General features: G+C 44.7%; 1 protein-coding gene across 4 annotated transcripts in view; it reads right to left on the reverse strand.

Annotated features, from left to right (window-relative positions):
* The window catches only part of LOC110538107 (junction plakoglobin), a 59,283-nt gene that overhangs the window by 24,783 nt on the left and 22,216 nt on the right, over positions 1-12,284 (reverse strand). For all 4 annotated transcript variants that reach the window (XM_036938138.1, XM_036938141.1, XM_036938140.1 and 1 more), the window contains exon 2: positions 246-300. In XM_036938138.1, the coding sequence (XP_036794033.1) occupies positions 246-261 (16 nt within the window). In that variant the 5' untranslated portion in view covers positions 262-300. The remainder of the gene's footprint in view (positions 1-245; positions 301-12,284) is intronic.

Below are 12,284 nucleotides of genomic sequence, written 5' to 3' on the forward strand. Positions count from 1 at the left end.
TCGACCCTGGATTGACTTTGTGACAGGGTGGATACGTAAAACGGGCCTAGAAATAGTGTGATTGATTGACTGAGAGCCAGTGGTCCGTTGTTTCCCTCAAGACACTATATTTATGCTCAGCCACTCTGCGGACGCTTGCCAGTGTGTTTCTAGGGTACAGCAGCACCCTGCTCCAAACTTTGGCTCATCAAGGACAGTTCTTTGCAGATTAAACGATGCCCGCGAGTCTTCAACAAAATACTTACTTTGCATGGACATCATCACTGTCCAGTCTCAAAACTGGCCTTTGGAGAGAACTTTCTGGAAGAGAGGAAAAAATAGAAAGAGAGAACATTAGGCCATGAATCATGGTCCTGTGTGGCACAGTTGGTAGAGCATGGCCCTTGCAGCCGCCCGGCGTTGTGGGTTGGTATTTTGGTATTCATTAGGATCTCCATTAGCCGCTGCAAAAGCATCAGCTACTCTTCCTGGGGGACCGGTACGAATAAACACGAAAATGTATGAAGTCACTACTGTAAGCCGCTCTGGATAAGAGCGTCTGCTAAATGACATGCATGGGAAAAACGACCATCGGAGAGCTAATAAATCTGAAGGAAAAAAAACAAAAACAAATGCATCCAGAGCAACTATACATTACAATGCCCTTATTCCTGCGGGATAACTCAAGGAAGAACAATGGAGCATCTACTGTATTAACTCATTGTATACCTAACTAGAATATGATCCGCTTGGTAACAACCGAAAAGTTCTAAAAACACCTTTGGCTGTTTATTTGTTTGTCCAATGCTTACATGAAAGAGACACAACGAGACACAACTAAACTATGACACTCCAAATGATGTAAAATGTCACAGTAATGTCGATATAATATGAAGTGTCCCCATAAAATCGAACTGGGTTTGTGCAGCACGACAGTAAGGACTGAGAGTGGCGTAAATGGGACAGGCTCCCTACAGCCCGACCCAAACTACTGCAGGGGGGGGGGACGGGACGGGGGGAGAGACGGTGACATTTAAGAAGTGGTAAGCGTCTCTCCCTCAAAAAAGGTTTCTACTTTCCGTTTGCCAAACAATGCTTAATTCATGACTATAATTAGGCCAATGGTGGAGATGAGTGACAGAGGGAGGAGGGTGGCGGTGGTATTGCAGAGAAATAATCCAAATGCATTATGGGAAAGAGCTTTGTCCCCTGCTGTTTGTGACAAAAACAGAGAGGTTTTCTGCGTGTTTGTTGCTGACGTAAATAGCTGCAAAGTACTTGCTGGAAGGAGCTAAATCAATTATTGACCCTAATTTTGGGAGGGAAATCTTTTTTGTTTGTTGCTCTCCTCTGGGCTAATCCATGTCTGAATTGGCCATTCTGCCAAATAGCTCAGATCTATTTGCTAACCACTTACTGAACAGCACATAAAACAAAGTGATAAATACATGATGAGGGATCTAGGCTACTTGGAATGTGTGGTTGTGTGGAGCGCAACATGAGTGTGTGTGTGTGTATGTCCACTGTCCATGTATCTGATGCTGATCTTGTTCAAAGCGAGGTATCTAAAACCCAAATATGCTAGCCTATATATAAACCACATTTTCTCCATACCGAATGAGAACTAGCTAAGAAATGATGACAAATACGACTCTTTAACTGAGCTTAAACTGACTGCAAGGCAGACGGAGAACAAAACAAATGAGCAAAGTGTAACTGCTTTTCTCCAGGCATGGGAAAACGGCTCATACATTTCATCATCACCCCCTTCACGACGTAATGAAGTGTTTCCGCGTGACTGACAGGTGGATGAAAGACCTCCAGTTTCCACACCAACCACACAATCTCCCATAGAGCCAATGCTACTGAGTGAGGGCCTCGATCCACACCCCCACTTACGAGACAATGAAGCCTGTCTGTCTGACACAAAATAGCAGGGTGACATGAAAACAGAAGCATAACTCATAAAAAAGCAGATTTGGACTTCTGGACTGTCATAACGGGCTTTCAGAGAGCCATTCGCTCAAGTTTACCGTTCAATGTTTACCTCAGCAGCACCTTGAGAGGAAAAACCGGAATGTGAGGACTCGATATGAAACATTTAGAAACCTCCACTGTCTAAGACAAACTGACAATTCTCTTTAGCACAAGGGTGTTTCTGGCAGAAGCCGTTTTTCCTGTCATTCTTAAGTTTGTTTCTGTAATCTCCACAGACACGCCTTTTTCTCGCAACCTCTTTTTCCCCATCTCTCATTCTATCCATCCCTCCTGTTTTCTCTCTGTGGACACCTAATCTCTTTGCTCATTTTTAGCCACACCATTAAACTCTCTATGTTGTGTTTTCTCAATCGTTCCTTCAACCCTCTGTACAAAAAATTGCTTTTCCACCAAATGCTTTTTCTCTTTTTCCTCTTTCCTAACCACTGTTCCTCTCTAAAGTATCTCTCTCTCTCTCTCTCTCTCTCTCTGTCCCCCCCCCCCCCTCTCGCTCCGTTTATTCTGGAAAAGATAAAAACCAACTCCACCACTCTCTCACTGTCGCTTGGGGACACACAAGGCTTCTGGGAAATTGCTTTTTTAATTGTTGTTGTTATGATGCCACACAGCCTGTTTTCCTCAAGTCATTAATCAAACTGGCCATGGAGGGTCTCATATCGACACACACACACACACACACACACACACACACACAGCTAACGGTGGCCAGGGATGGTATTTAGTTCGTTAAAAAGCACTTAAAAACGTGGTGGAATTCAAAATGTATTTTTACAGAACTGCCTTGACATAATGAAATAATACACAGTTAGCATATTACTCTTCTTCATTAACGAATAGGGTCTGTTTGTTCATTCAGTTTATCTGAAGGCTTCGGTTGGTTCAAAGGGAAAAAACCCGTCCACCTGAAACTCTTCTTCATTAACGAATAGGGTCTGTTTGTTCATTCAGTTTATCTGAAGGCTTCGGTTGGTTCAAAGGGAAAAAACCCGTCCACCTGAAACTCTTCTTCATTAACGAATAGGGTCTGTTTGTTCATTCAGTTTATCTGAAGGCTTCGGTTGGTTCAAAGGGAAAAACCTTGTCTGTTGCCCCTGCTCTGTGATTTAGAAAGAGAAGGAGATTTTTGTATTTCCTTTTACATTAGAATACAACTGTGATACTACTTAAAGTAGGCTATACACACCACGTACTGCTGGGTTTAATCTCGGTCAGTTGTTTTGAAGAGTATTAAGTGTGTGTGTGTGTGTGTGTGTGTGTATAGACGTGCATCCCCATAGGTCAAGGCCAGAAATAACCTGGGCAGGAAAGAGCAGAAGAGGGGAAATTCCTGTTTTCTGTCCATTGTCCCAGTGAAGGTCATGGTTTATATTCACGTAGTCTCTTTTTCTCCTTCCTTTTCTTTCCATCCCATTCTTTCTTTCACCTTTACAAGTCCCCCGCTTGCTGTATCAATAACTATTGGCTTCGCTCCCTGTATGTTTCTACTTCTCTCTTGTATTCATCTCTTGTATCCACTTCTCTCTTTCACTCACACACACAGTACATCAAGGCTGCTGTTGCCAGGGATCTGAGGCGCAGGGAGGTTGTTTTTGGACGACGCACAGCTGAACAACGCTACACCAGCAGATCTACCCTCTTCTATTCGACCTTAAGGGTCTGTGCAAGTTTGGCAGTGTGCGTTTGTGTGTGCGTTTGTCGATTGCAGGTCAACAGAGTGCGTGTGATGTGTTTGCATGTGTGTAAGACGTATTGATGTTGATGACACACAAATGTATTGACGGCTGACTCACGGGTCCTGGGTACTTATACTTCACTGTGGATGTGTGTGTGCGACTGACAGTGTGTGTGTGTGTGTGTGTGTGTGTGACTGACAGTGTGTGTGTGTGTGTGTGTGTGTGTGTGTGTGTGTGTGTGTGTGTGTGTGTGTGTGTGTGTGTAGACAAGGTCAACGGTCATCCCGTCTCTCCATGGCTGACTCATCTCCAGGATCTGATAATGAGATGACGGTCTCTCTCGTTCTCTCTCTCTAACCGCTATACACACCGGGCCATGCAGATGAAAGCAGCGGCCGTTTATTTGGCATCACAGTCGGCTGCAGATACGCCGTGTTTGCCAAACTCCTGGAGCGGATCTGATGACACTGTCACTCCCCCCCGGTCAGCCTCCAATTACAAACCCAGCCAGTGTTCCCAACTTTCCTTCCCCACATGCTGTGCTACTGATCTCAGAGCGGTGAAAAGCTTCTGCTGTTGCTGTTGTTAATTCTATTTCTATTGTTGTTGATCCCCAGGGCCGACCCTACCATTTTTTGGGCCCTAAGTGAAAATGTGTTGCCCCCCCCCACCCGCCTAGCAGGAAAACAATTTAGTGGCCCCACTCTTGAAGGTGCAGAGAAAAAAAAAAGTGAGTTCATTTCCTGCAATTCTACACATTGTGCTATGACTTAAGTTATGTTATGATATCTGAGAGAGAGTGACTAACTAAATCAATGGGGGCCCCCTGGAGGTCAGAGCCCCTGGGCATGTGCCCTACATGCCCAGTCGATAATTTGACCATGATTAGTACACATTTTTGATAGCTGGCTAGACTAACTTACCAATCTAAAAAATCTTTGCTGACATGGGCTAATTGAGTGACTGACATTACAAGAGAAAAACTGCTGATGCACAACCAAATTTATAAACTGCACCTTGTGTATTCTACTATTCAAACTCTCAAAAGTAAGTTGAGACCACGACTGAGTTCCCCCCCCCCCCCCCCAAAAAAAGTGTGTGGGACCCTGCTTATGTATAGGGCTGGCCCTGTTGTTCCCTACCTAATGCTCTCCCACTGTTTCTAGACCTGTGAAAAGTTGCTGCTGCTGTTATTCTAAACTCACTGACACTCTCCCACTGTTCTCAGACCTTTGAAAAGGTGCTAGTGCTGTTGTTGTCCCCTCCCTGTTGCTCTGTTCACCCTCTGTTCCTAGACCTGTGAGGAGCTGACTGCATGTTAGGAAGTGGTCCCTTGTTTGGTGACTGACAGTGCTGCTGTGATGTAGAGGTAGTAAGTTAGAGTAACATGCTGTACCTTGATGTCAGGCTGACCTAAGTATTCCAGTGGAGACACAACCACCACACTGAGCTCCAGAGAAACCATCACACTGAGCTCCAGAGAAACCATCAAACTGAGCTCCAGAGAAACCATCACACTGATCTGTAAATGAGTTTGGAGCGTGGATGCTGTGCAGAGTTTTGCTTTTGTCCTCTCTACCTAAATCATTCAGGTGTTTACAACACCCTTCTGTCACCATCACCCTGACAGCAGCTCAAATGTCACTTAAAGGGATAGTTCAGGTCAGATCTATATTTGGGTCGAATTACCCTTACCCGAGTTGTCTGAAGGCCATGGTGACAGAATCCACAAGAATCCATGATTTACTTCTGCACGGCGACGAGTTAGCATATAAGCATCGTCAAAATTCATGAATGTTAACAGTCAAAACAATGTTAGCAACCCTGCACTACAAGCCCTGACTTCCTCAAAAAACACTTCAAACTATTTGGCTCAGGTAATCAATCTGCGAGTGCCCAGTGGAATATAATGCAACTGTATTGTCCATTTTACAGCAAAAAGTTGCGGCTGTGAGACTACATGACAAAAAAGTTCCAGTTTAGAGTGACAAAATTCCAGCAAATATTTCACCATTATGCGTGGTAAAAAATATACTGAACATGTAAAATTAACATGTAAAATGTTGGTCCCATGTTCATCAGCTGTCCGGGTGGCTGGTCTCAGAGGATCTTGCAGGTGAAGGATCCGGACGTGGAGGTCCTGGGCTGGCGTGGTTATACGTGGTGTGTGGTTGTGAGGCCGGTCGGGCCTACTGTCAAATTCTCTAAAACGCCGTTGGAGGCGGCTTATGGTAGAGAAATTAACATTAAATTCTCTGGCAACAGCTCTGGTGGACATTCCTGCAGTCAGCATGCCAATTGCACACTCCATTAAAAATGTTGACATCTGTGGCATTGGTTTTTGTGACAATACTGCACATTTTTGAGTGGCCAGCACTCAGAATCAAATATTCTTCTCAAAAATAACATGTGGTAGAACGTTTATTTTGATTGGCAATTTTCTGTGTTTATCAAAGAGCCATCAGGTAGCCTGATTTCAGATGTACCCATGTAAACAGGATTATTAGAAAAATGGTTCTTCTTGCAGAGCATGTAAACATTTTAATTGATCTATTACATTAATCTATTCACAATAATACCAGTATTGTGTGCATGTAACCGTACTCAGAGAAGATATTGTGTATAAGGGATAAACGTATACAAGAAGCCTTTGATATGTAAAGCCTTTACAAGCAATATCTTCTCCCTCACATTCTTTCCCCAAATTATACAGAGGCAACTGAATGTTTTCCTTTTCTGACTTTACAGAATATTACCCACCTCTTTCTTTGCTCCAACCACCCTTTCTTAGTTCCCCCTCTCTCCCCATCCAATCCCATTTCTCAGTTCCCCCTCTCTCCCCATCCAACCCCATTTCTCAGTTCCCTCTCTCTCCCCATCCAACCCCATTTCTTAGTTCACCCTCTCTCCCCATCCAACCCCATTTCTCAGTTCCCCCTCTCTCCCCATCCAACCTCATTTCTCAGTTCCCCCTCTCTCCCCATCCAACCCCATTTCTCAGTTCCCCCTCTCCCCACCCAACCCCATTTCTCAGTTCCCCCCCTCTCCCCATCCAACCCCATTTCTCAGTTCCCCCTCTCTCCACATCCAACCCCATTTCTCAGTTCCCCCTCTTTCCCCATCCAACCCCATTTCTCAGTTCCCCCTCTCTCCACATCCAACCCCATTTCTCAGTTCCCCCTCTTTCCCCATCCAACCCCATTTCTCAGTTCACCCTCTCTCCCCATCCAACCCCATTTTTCAGTTCCCCCTCTCTCCCCATCTAACCCCATTACTCAGTTCCCCCTCTCTCCCCATCCAACCACCCTTTCTTAGTTCCCCCTCTCTCCCCATCCAACCCCATTTCTCAGTTCCCCCTCTCTCCCCATCCAACCCCATTTCTCAGTTCCCCCTCTCTCCCCATCCAACCCCATTACTCAGTTCCCCCTCTCTCCCCATCCAACCCCATTTCTCTCTGAGAATAGTATCTGCTGAGTCAAACTGCAAAACCTCTGCAGTATTTACTGTATCTCCCTCTCTCACAACTCTTTAATGCCGTCTGCTCCCCTCCTCTCCCCCGCGTACCTCTATAGACTCTATAACCAAGCAGCAGTCCCTTATCTTCCTATAAGGTATTTGCTGAGTCAGAGGGTATAGTATGTACGGGAGCTCAGGGATCTGAAGAGTCTTTAGTAAATCTGAGGTTACATACTGTGCTCAGCAGGAAGTGCCCTTTAGGTCCTATGGGAAATGATAGTTCACTAAGCCATGACAGGCACAGTTGCACAGGATGTAGGCCTAGACAGGTAGGGTAGCGGGAAACTATACATATGTGGGTCAAACTTCTGTTGAGTGGGGTGTATCACTCTAAACATTCAGGCTTCTGCTTATTAAAAATCCTAAATGACTTGGAATGATCATTTAGAGATATTCCTAGAGATTTACGCTACCTATTCAAGTGCACACAACATGTCTGGTTAAATCACATCATCCTCTGCAAGTGGCTACACTCCAGCAGTTAAACTCCACAGGGTAGCTGATCTAATATGAATACTCATCAATCAATACAGACTGATCACCGTAGGATGGCGGGTGATCATAAACGGAAATGATGTCACTAATGTACTTATGGAGATCGACGAGGGTGATTAAACATGGTGCACTCACAGAATAGGATAGGAGGATATTGGGAATTAGTAGATGTCAACGTCGCACCATCACTCATGGTTTCCCCATGTGAACGAGAGCAACATGGACTAGCATTCAAACTCAGAGGTAACAGCAGGGTTTCGGCTCATTTGTGCCGTAGTTCAGCCCTACGCGTTGTCTTTTTAAAGCGCAGCCAAGGGCCAGATGTCATAAGAAAGTCTCCAAATGAGTCGCAGAGGGTGACAAATGATTTGAGCATGACAAAAAAAAAACTATCCTCGCTAGTGGTGAACTTTCTATTGATTTCAATGGAATGATGTGACCGACCAGATAGAGAGGAATCGTGGTCTATTATATTAGACCAACTAACCAAGACGTTATTGCCAGTTACTTTTTGCTCTCACTTTAAAAAAAAAAGTTAGTTCAAAAGAACTGCCCTTCACACAAGCACGATAAAAGTGATGAGTTTGGTTTGTTCAAAGGAACTTTCGGAATACCTTTCTGTAATAATGAGTTGGCATAAGAACTTAGTGTGCTACAAACTACAAAGCTAGAGGATAAATGAAGCGGACCAAAAGGACAGCAAATGATTTCTTCCCCGTAATTACCGGAGACTTTGTTCCGGTAAGAGTAGTAGCGTTGCCTCACACGCCTCGGCTAATTATCTCATGTCTGCCACGTAAGTGGGCACAGCTCACAAGGAACCCGAGCACAAGGGAGAGGAGGATACAGGTCGAATCTGAGATCTGAAAACTGCTTTTTCGGGATCACAAAAGGGACATGCCTTACCTCACATGCCCCCAATGAGGAACAACTTATTTTCTCTCCCTCTCTCCTAATCTTAAATTGCACTGGCAAGCGCTGTGCCGACGCCAGAGATTCTACTAAAAAAGACACCATCGGGCCAAACGTTTCAAGGCCAGGTAACAAATGGGTCCTGTCACGACGGTGTCATGAATTCATTAGTTGGCCATTCTTTCGACTGCGCCCAGTTCCAGTTCCCAGCCAGACTCAGCCACTAGACTGAGGTGACATCAAGAGGAGACCTCTCTACTTTTCAATGAAGTCTGAAAAACAATTTCCGACTTTTTGTCAAGAATCGTAATATTCCCCTAATGGGCTACTTAAAGTAGGCAAAACAAACAACAACAACTGCAGCTTTCTGTTCTAAAGATGTCAAAAAGTCCTGAAGCTGGTGGCTCAATTCAAAGACACCAGACAGACAGACAGTGTGGCTTTAAGCAGTCGCATCGCTTCCCGCAACTTCAAACAGCCACCAAAGATTTGAGGAAAACAGAGCTACAGGGTGATGATCGAAAGTGAAAAATCCTATTATCACCCCCTTCTGAAAACCGTCATTTCATGACGGCTGGCGTCATTTCAACAGCGGTTTTAGAATCTAAATTTAGACAATAAAAATCCTTGGGAATCGGGATGCGTTTCTTTTGTGTGTGATGGTTGTGCCTTTGATGTTCCCTGGAAGCCTTGTTCGCTAATGAGGTGTGGGGAGGGGATGCTGAAAGAAAAGACCTCCTCTTATCTCCTGCATGTATCCCAGCACAGCAGTTTCAGTTCAACAGGACAACCAAGTCTGCCATGCACACACACACACACACACACACACACACACACACACACACACACACACACACACACACACACGTCTCTGTGGGGAATTGAAAGCCTTTTCATCTTCAGTCTTCAGTAATCCGCTGCTATTAGCAGTGCTGAGCGGAGGGAGGGAGTCGCGTAGCGGCCCTGGGATGACGGATATGTGCCAGCATGGCGGTGACTGGTGATCCTGAGAGGCGGCGAATAGAACAATCCCTCTCATCTTGACAAGTTCTGCACATGGGACACGGAGAGGGAATTAATCCCTAGGAAGCTCGCTAATTAACGAATGCAAAAACGTATTTGAGCCTAACGAGACTCCCGTCATCATTGTCTTATCAATGCCTCCCTCGCTCGTTATGAGTCTGCAAGCTAAGCTATTCATAGTTTCGAGAAATAGTCTACATGGGGGTGCTGAGAATCAGAGTATGGAAGAACGGATACTGAACGATATAGCCTGTGTTTGGTTTGGTAAACTGCCGTTGGACATGTAGTTCTGCAAAGGAAATGAGGTACACTCAACAGTAGCAAATGAAAGAGGGATAAACCTGCGCAACAGTGTGAAACATAAAATGCAAATTAAAGGGCATGAAAACTCTTTCTGGAATATATTCAGCCAAGCATGCTTTTGAAAACACAAGCCTCAGACTGTGCTGTCTGTTCAGCCAAGGCCAAAGCTATGGTCCACTGAAACAAGTTTATTGCGAAAAACGGAACCTCAAAAGTCAGATACAGGAATAAAATAAACACACTCGTCAATAACTTCATCCGTGTAGAATTCTGAGTGGGAGAATGTTGTTGGAGAGGAAATGGATTATTCTGAATGTTTCATGTTCAGTGGCGATTTTAGCATGTAAATCTTGGTGGGGCAAACCCCCCTCCACAAAAAAATTGGGATGCATGCCAGCAAAGCCACTACACAACACAACACTAAACAATACATGAATTGCACTATAAAGGTGACAAACGGGACCGACAAACTGTTAGGGCCTACATAAAGCTGTCCCAACAGCAGTCCTAACACCTTACCACTGCTACACCTGGCTATCAGCTGAGCCTTGTATGGCAGCGAAACAGTTCATTTCGTAGATTTGGCGGTGAGGTAGTGCCCCCATGTGTGACAGAACACTGAGCCAATCACGGTGCAATTAGAGAACATTAGCAACCCCTATGTAATGCGGTCTGTGTGTAGCTGGTTAGGAGTCAGGCGCAGGACAGCAGGTATGAGTAAATAAACGTACTTTACACAACATAAATCAAATGCAATACAAAAGAGAGCCCACATAAACAGACCTCACTACATACAAAACAATCACTCACAAAAAAACATGGGGGAACAGAGGGTTAAATAATGAACAAGTAATTGGGGGATTGAAACCAGGTGTGAAAAACAAGACAAAACAAATGGAAAATGAAAAGTGGATGAGCGATGGCTAGAAGGCCGGTGACGTCGAGCGCCGAACACCGAACACCGCCCGAACAAGGAGAGGGACCGACTTCGGCGGAAGTCGTGACACCGTATTTTCCACTGGCTGCCCCACCACCACAGAAAGCACTGAGCTAGGCTGAAACACCTGCATTTATGGAGCTGCCTTACTCAAGAGACCATGTTTGTATGCAGCTTTATTAATTCAAATATATATATTTTTTACATTGTTCTCAAACTGATATGTGACACATATATATTTTTTATGATATATTTTTTTCATTTCATTTGAGTACCCGAGTAAATGACAAGATTACTCAAACAGTCCAAAATGCCCATTGCTACATCAGACATCATTACGAATGCAAATACATTCATTTCAGAGTAAAAAAAAAAGTCTAATAACCTTCACAGTGAGCAGTCAAAATGTTTTTGTTTGTTGTAGGTGGTCTTTATTACAGGCCGAATGGCATCCTATTGAATCCATAAGACCCAGAAAGTGCTGCCTGCAGGTAAATCAATGGGAACGCAAGGCAGGGATCGATAGTGCTTCTGCTTTCTCTCTGGTGGATGGAGGCTGTCAGCCCACAGAACATCAGGACATCTGACGGCAGGAATGGGGATCCCGGGGAATGATGAGAGAACGATGAAACATAAACACGGGAGAAATCGAACCCCCTGCTAATATCCATGATGGATTCTGTGAGTGTCACGCTGGGGCGCTGTGGTGTCTGTTTGTGTGCGCAAGAGTAAGTGTGTGTGTTAGTGTGAATGTGTGTGTGTGTGTGTGTGTGAGAGATTGCGTATGTGTACAGTACACTGTGGTATGTCAACGTGCATGTAATTGACGCCCTGAGGGGGAGCAACACTTCCTGCATTTAAAGTAAACAAGGGAGGTTGAAGGTCGCGGAGTCTCGCTGTCATTTCTACTGGATCAGATCAGGCAGGGGATGACATTTACAGCACCATCCATATCCAATCCAATGTCTGGCTGTCTGTTCATTCGGGAAAAAACACTTTAAATGGTTGAGGCACGATCGTGGTTTTTGACCAAGACGTGATTCATTTGATCGACTTGCTTCTGACAAACCTGGAATTCTTTCTGTCCCGACTGCATAGTGACCATGCGGAGGTATCAGAGCCTGGTGAAATATGAAATTGCTGCATAAACACAGAGCGAGAGAGTGAGGAGAGTCACGTATTATTGAATTGCACAGAGGAGTCTATATCAGGAACACGTCTACAGCTGGTCACGAATCAACACCGTAAATAAAGGTGTCAGTCTACATAGTGAAAATGAAATGTACACATGGCCACACATTCATTCTCACGTGTGCTCCCACATACGGACACTGATAGAAGCGCACCCAATCACAGGCTAACTAAAGCCAAATGATTTAGCCTACATATCCAGTCAAGGATTCAAGAAGATGGGAAATATTCGACTAAACTCCTGCTCCTGTGTGTGC

This window comes from Oncorhynchus mykiss, chromosome 12, assembly GCF_013265735.2.
Source record: "Oncorhynchus mykiss isolate Arlee chromosome 12, USDA_OmykA_1.1, whole genome shotgun sequence".
Classification (NCBI taxonomy): Eukaryota; Metazoa; Chordata; class Actinopteri; order Salmoniformes; family Salmonidae; genus Oncorhynchus; species Oncorhynchus mykiss.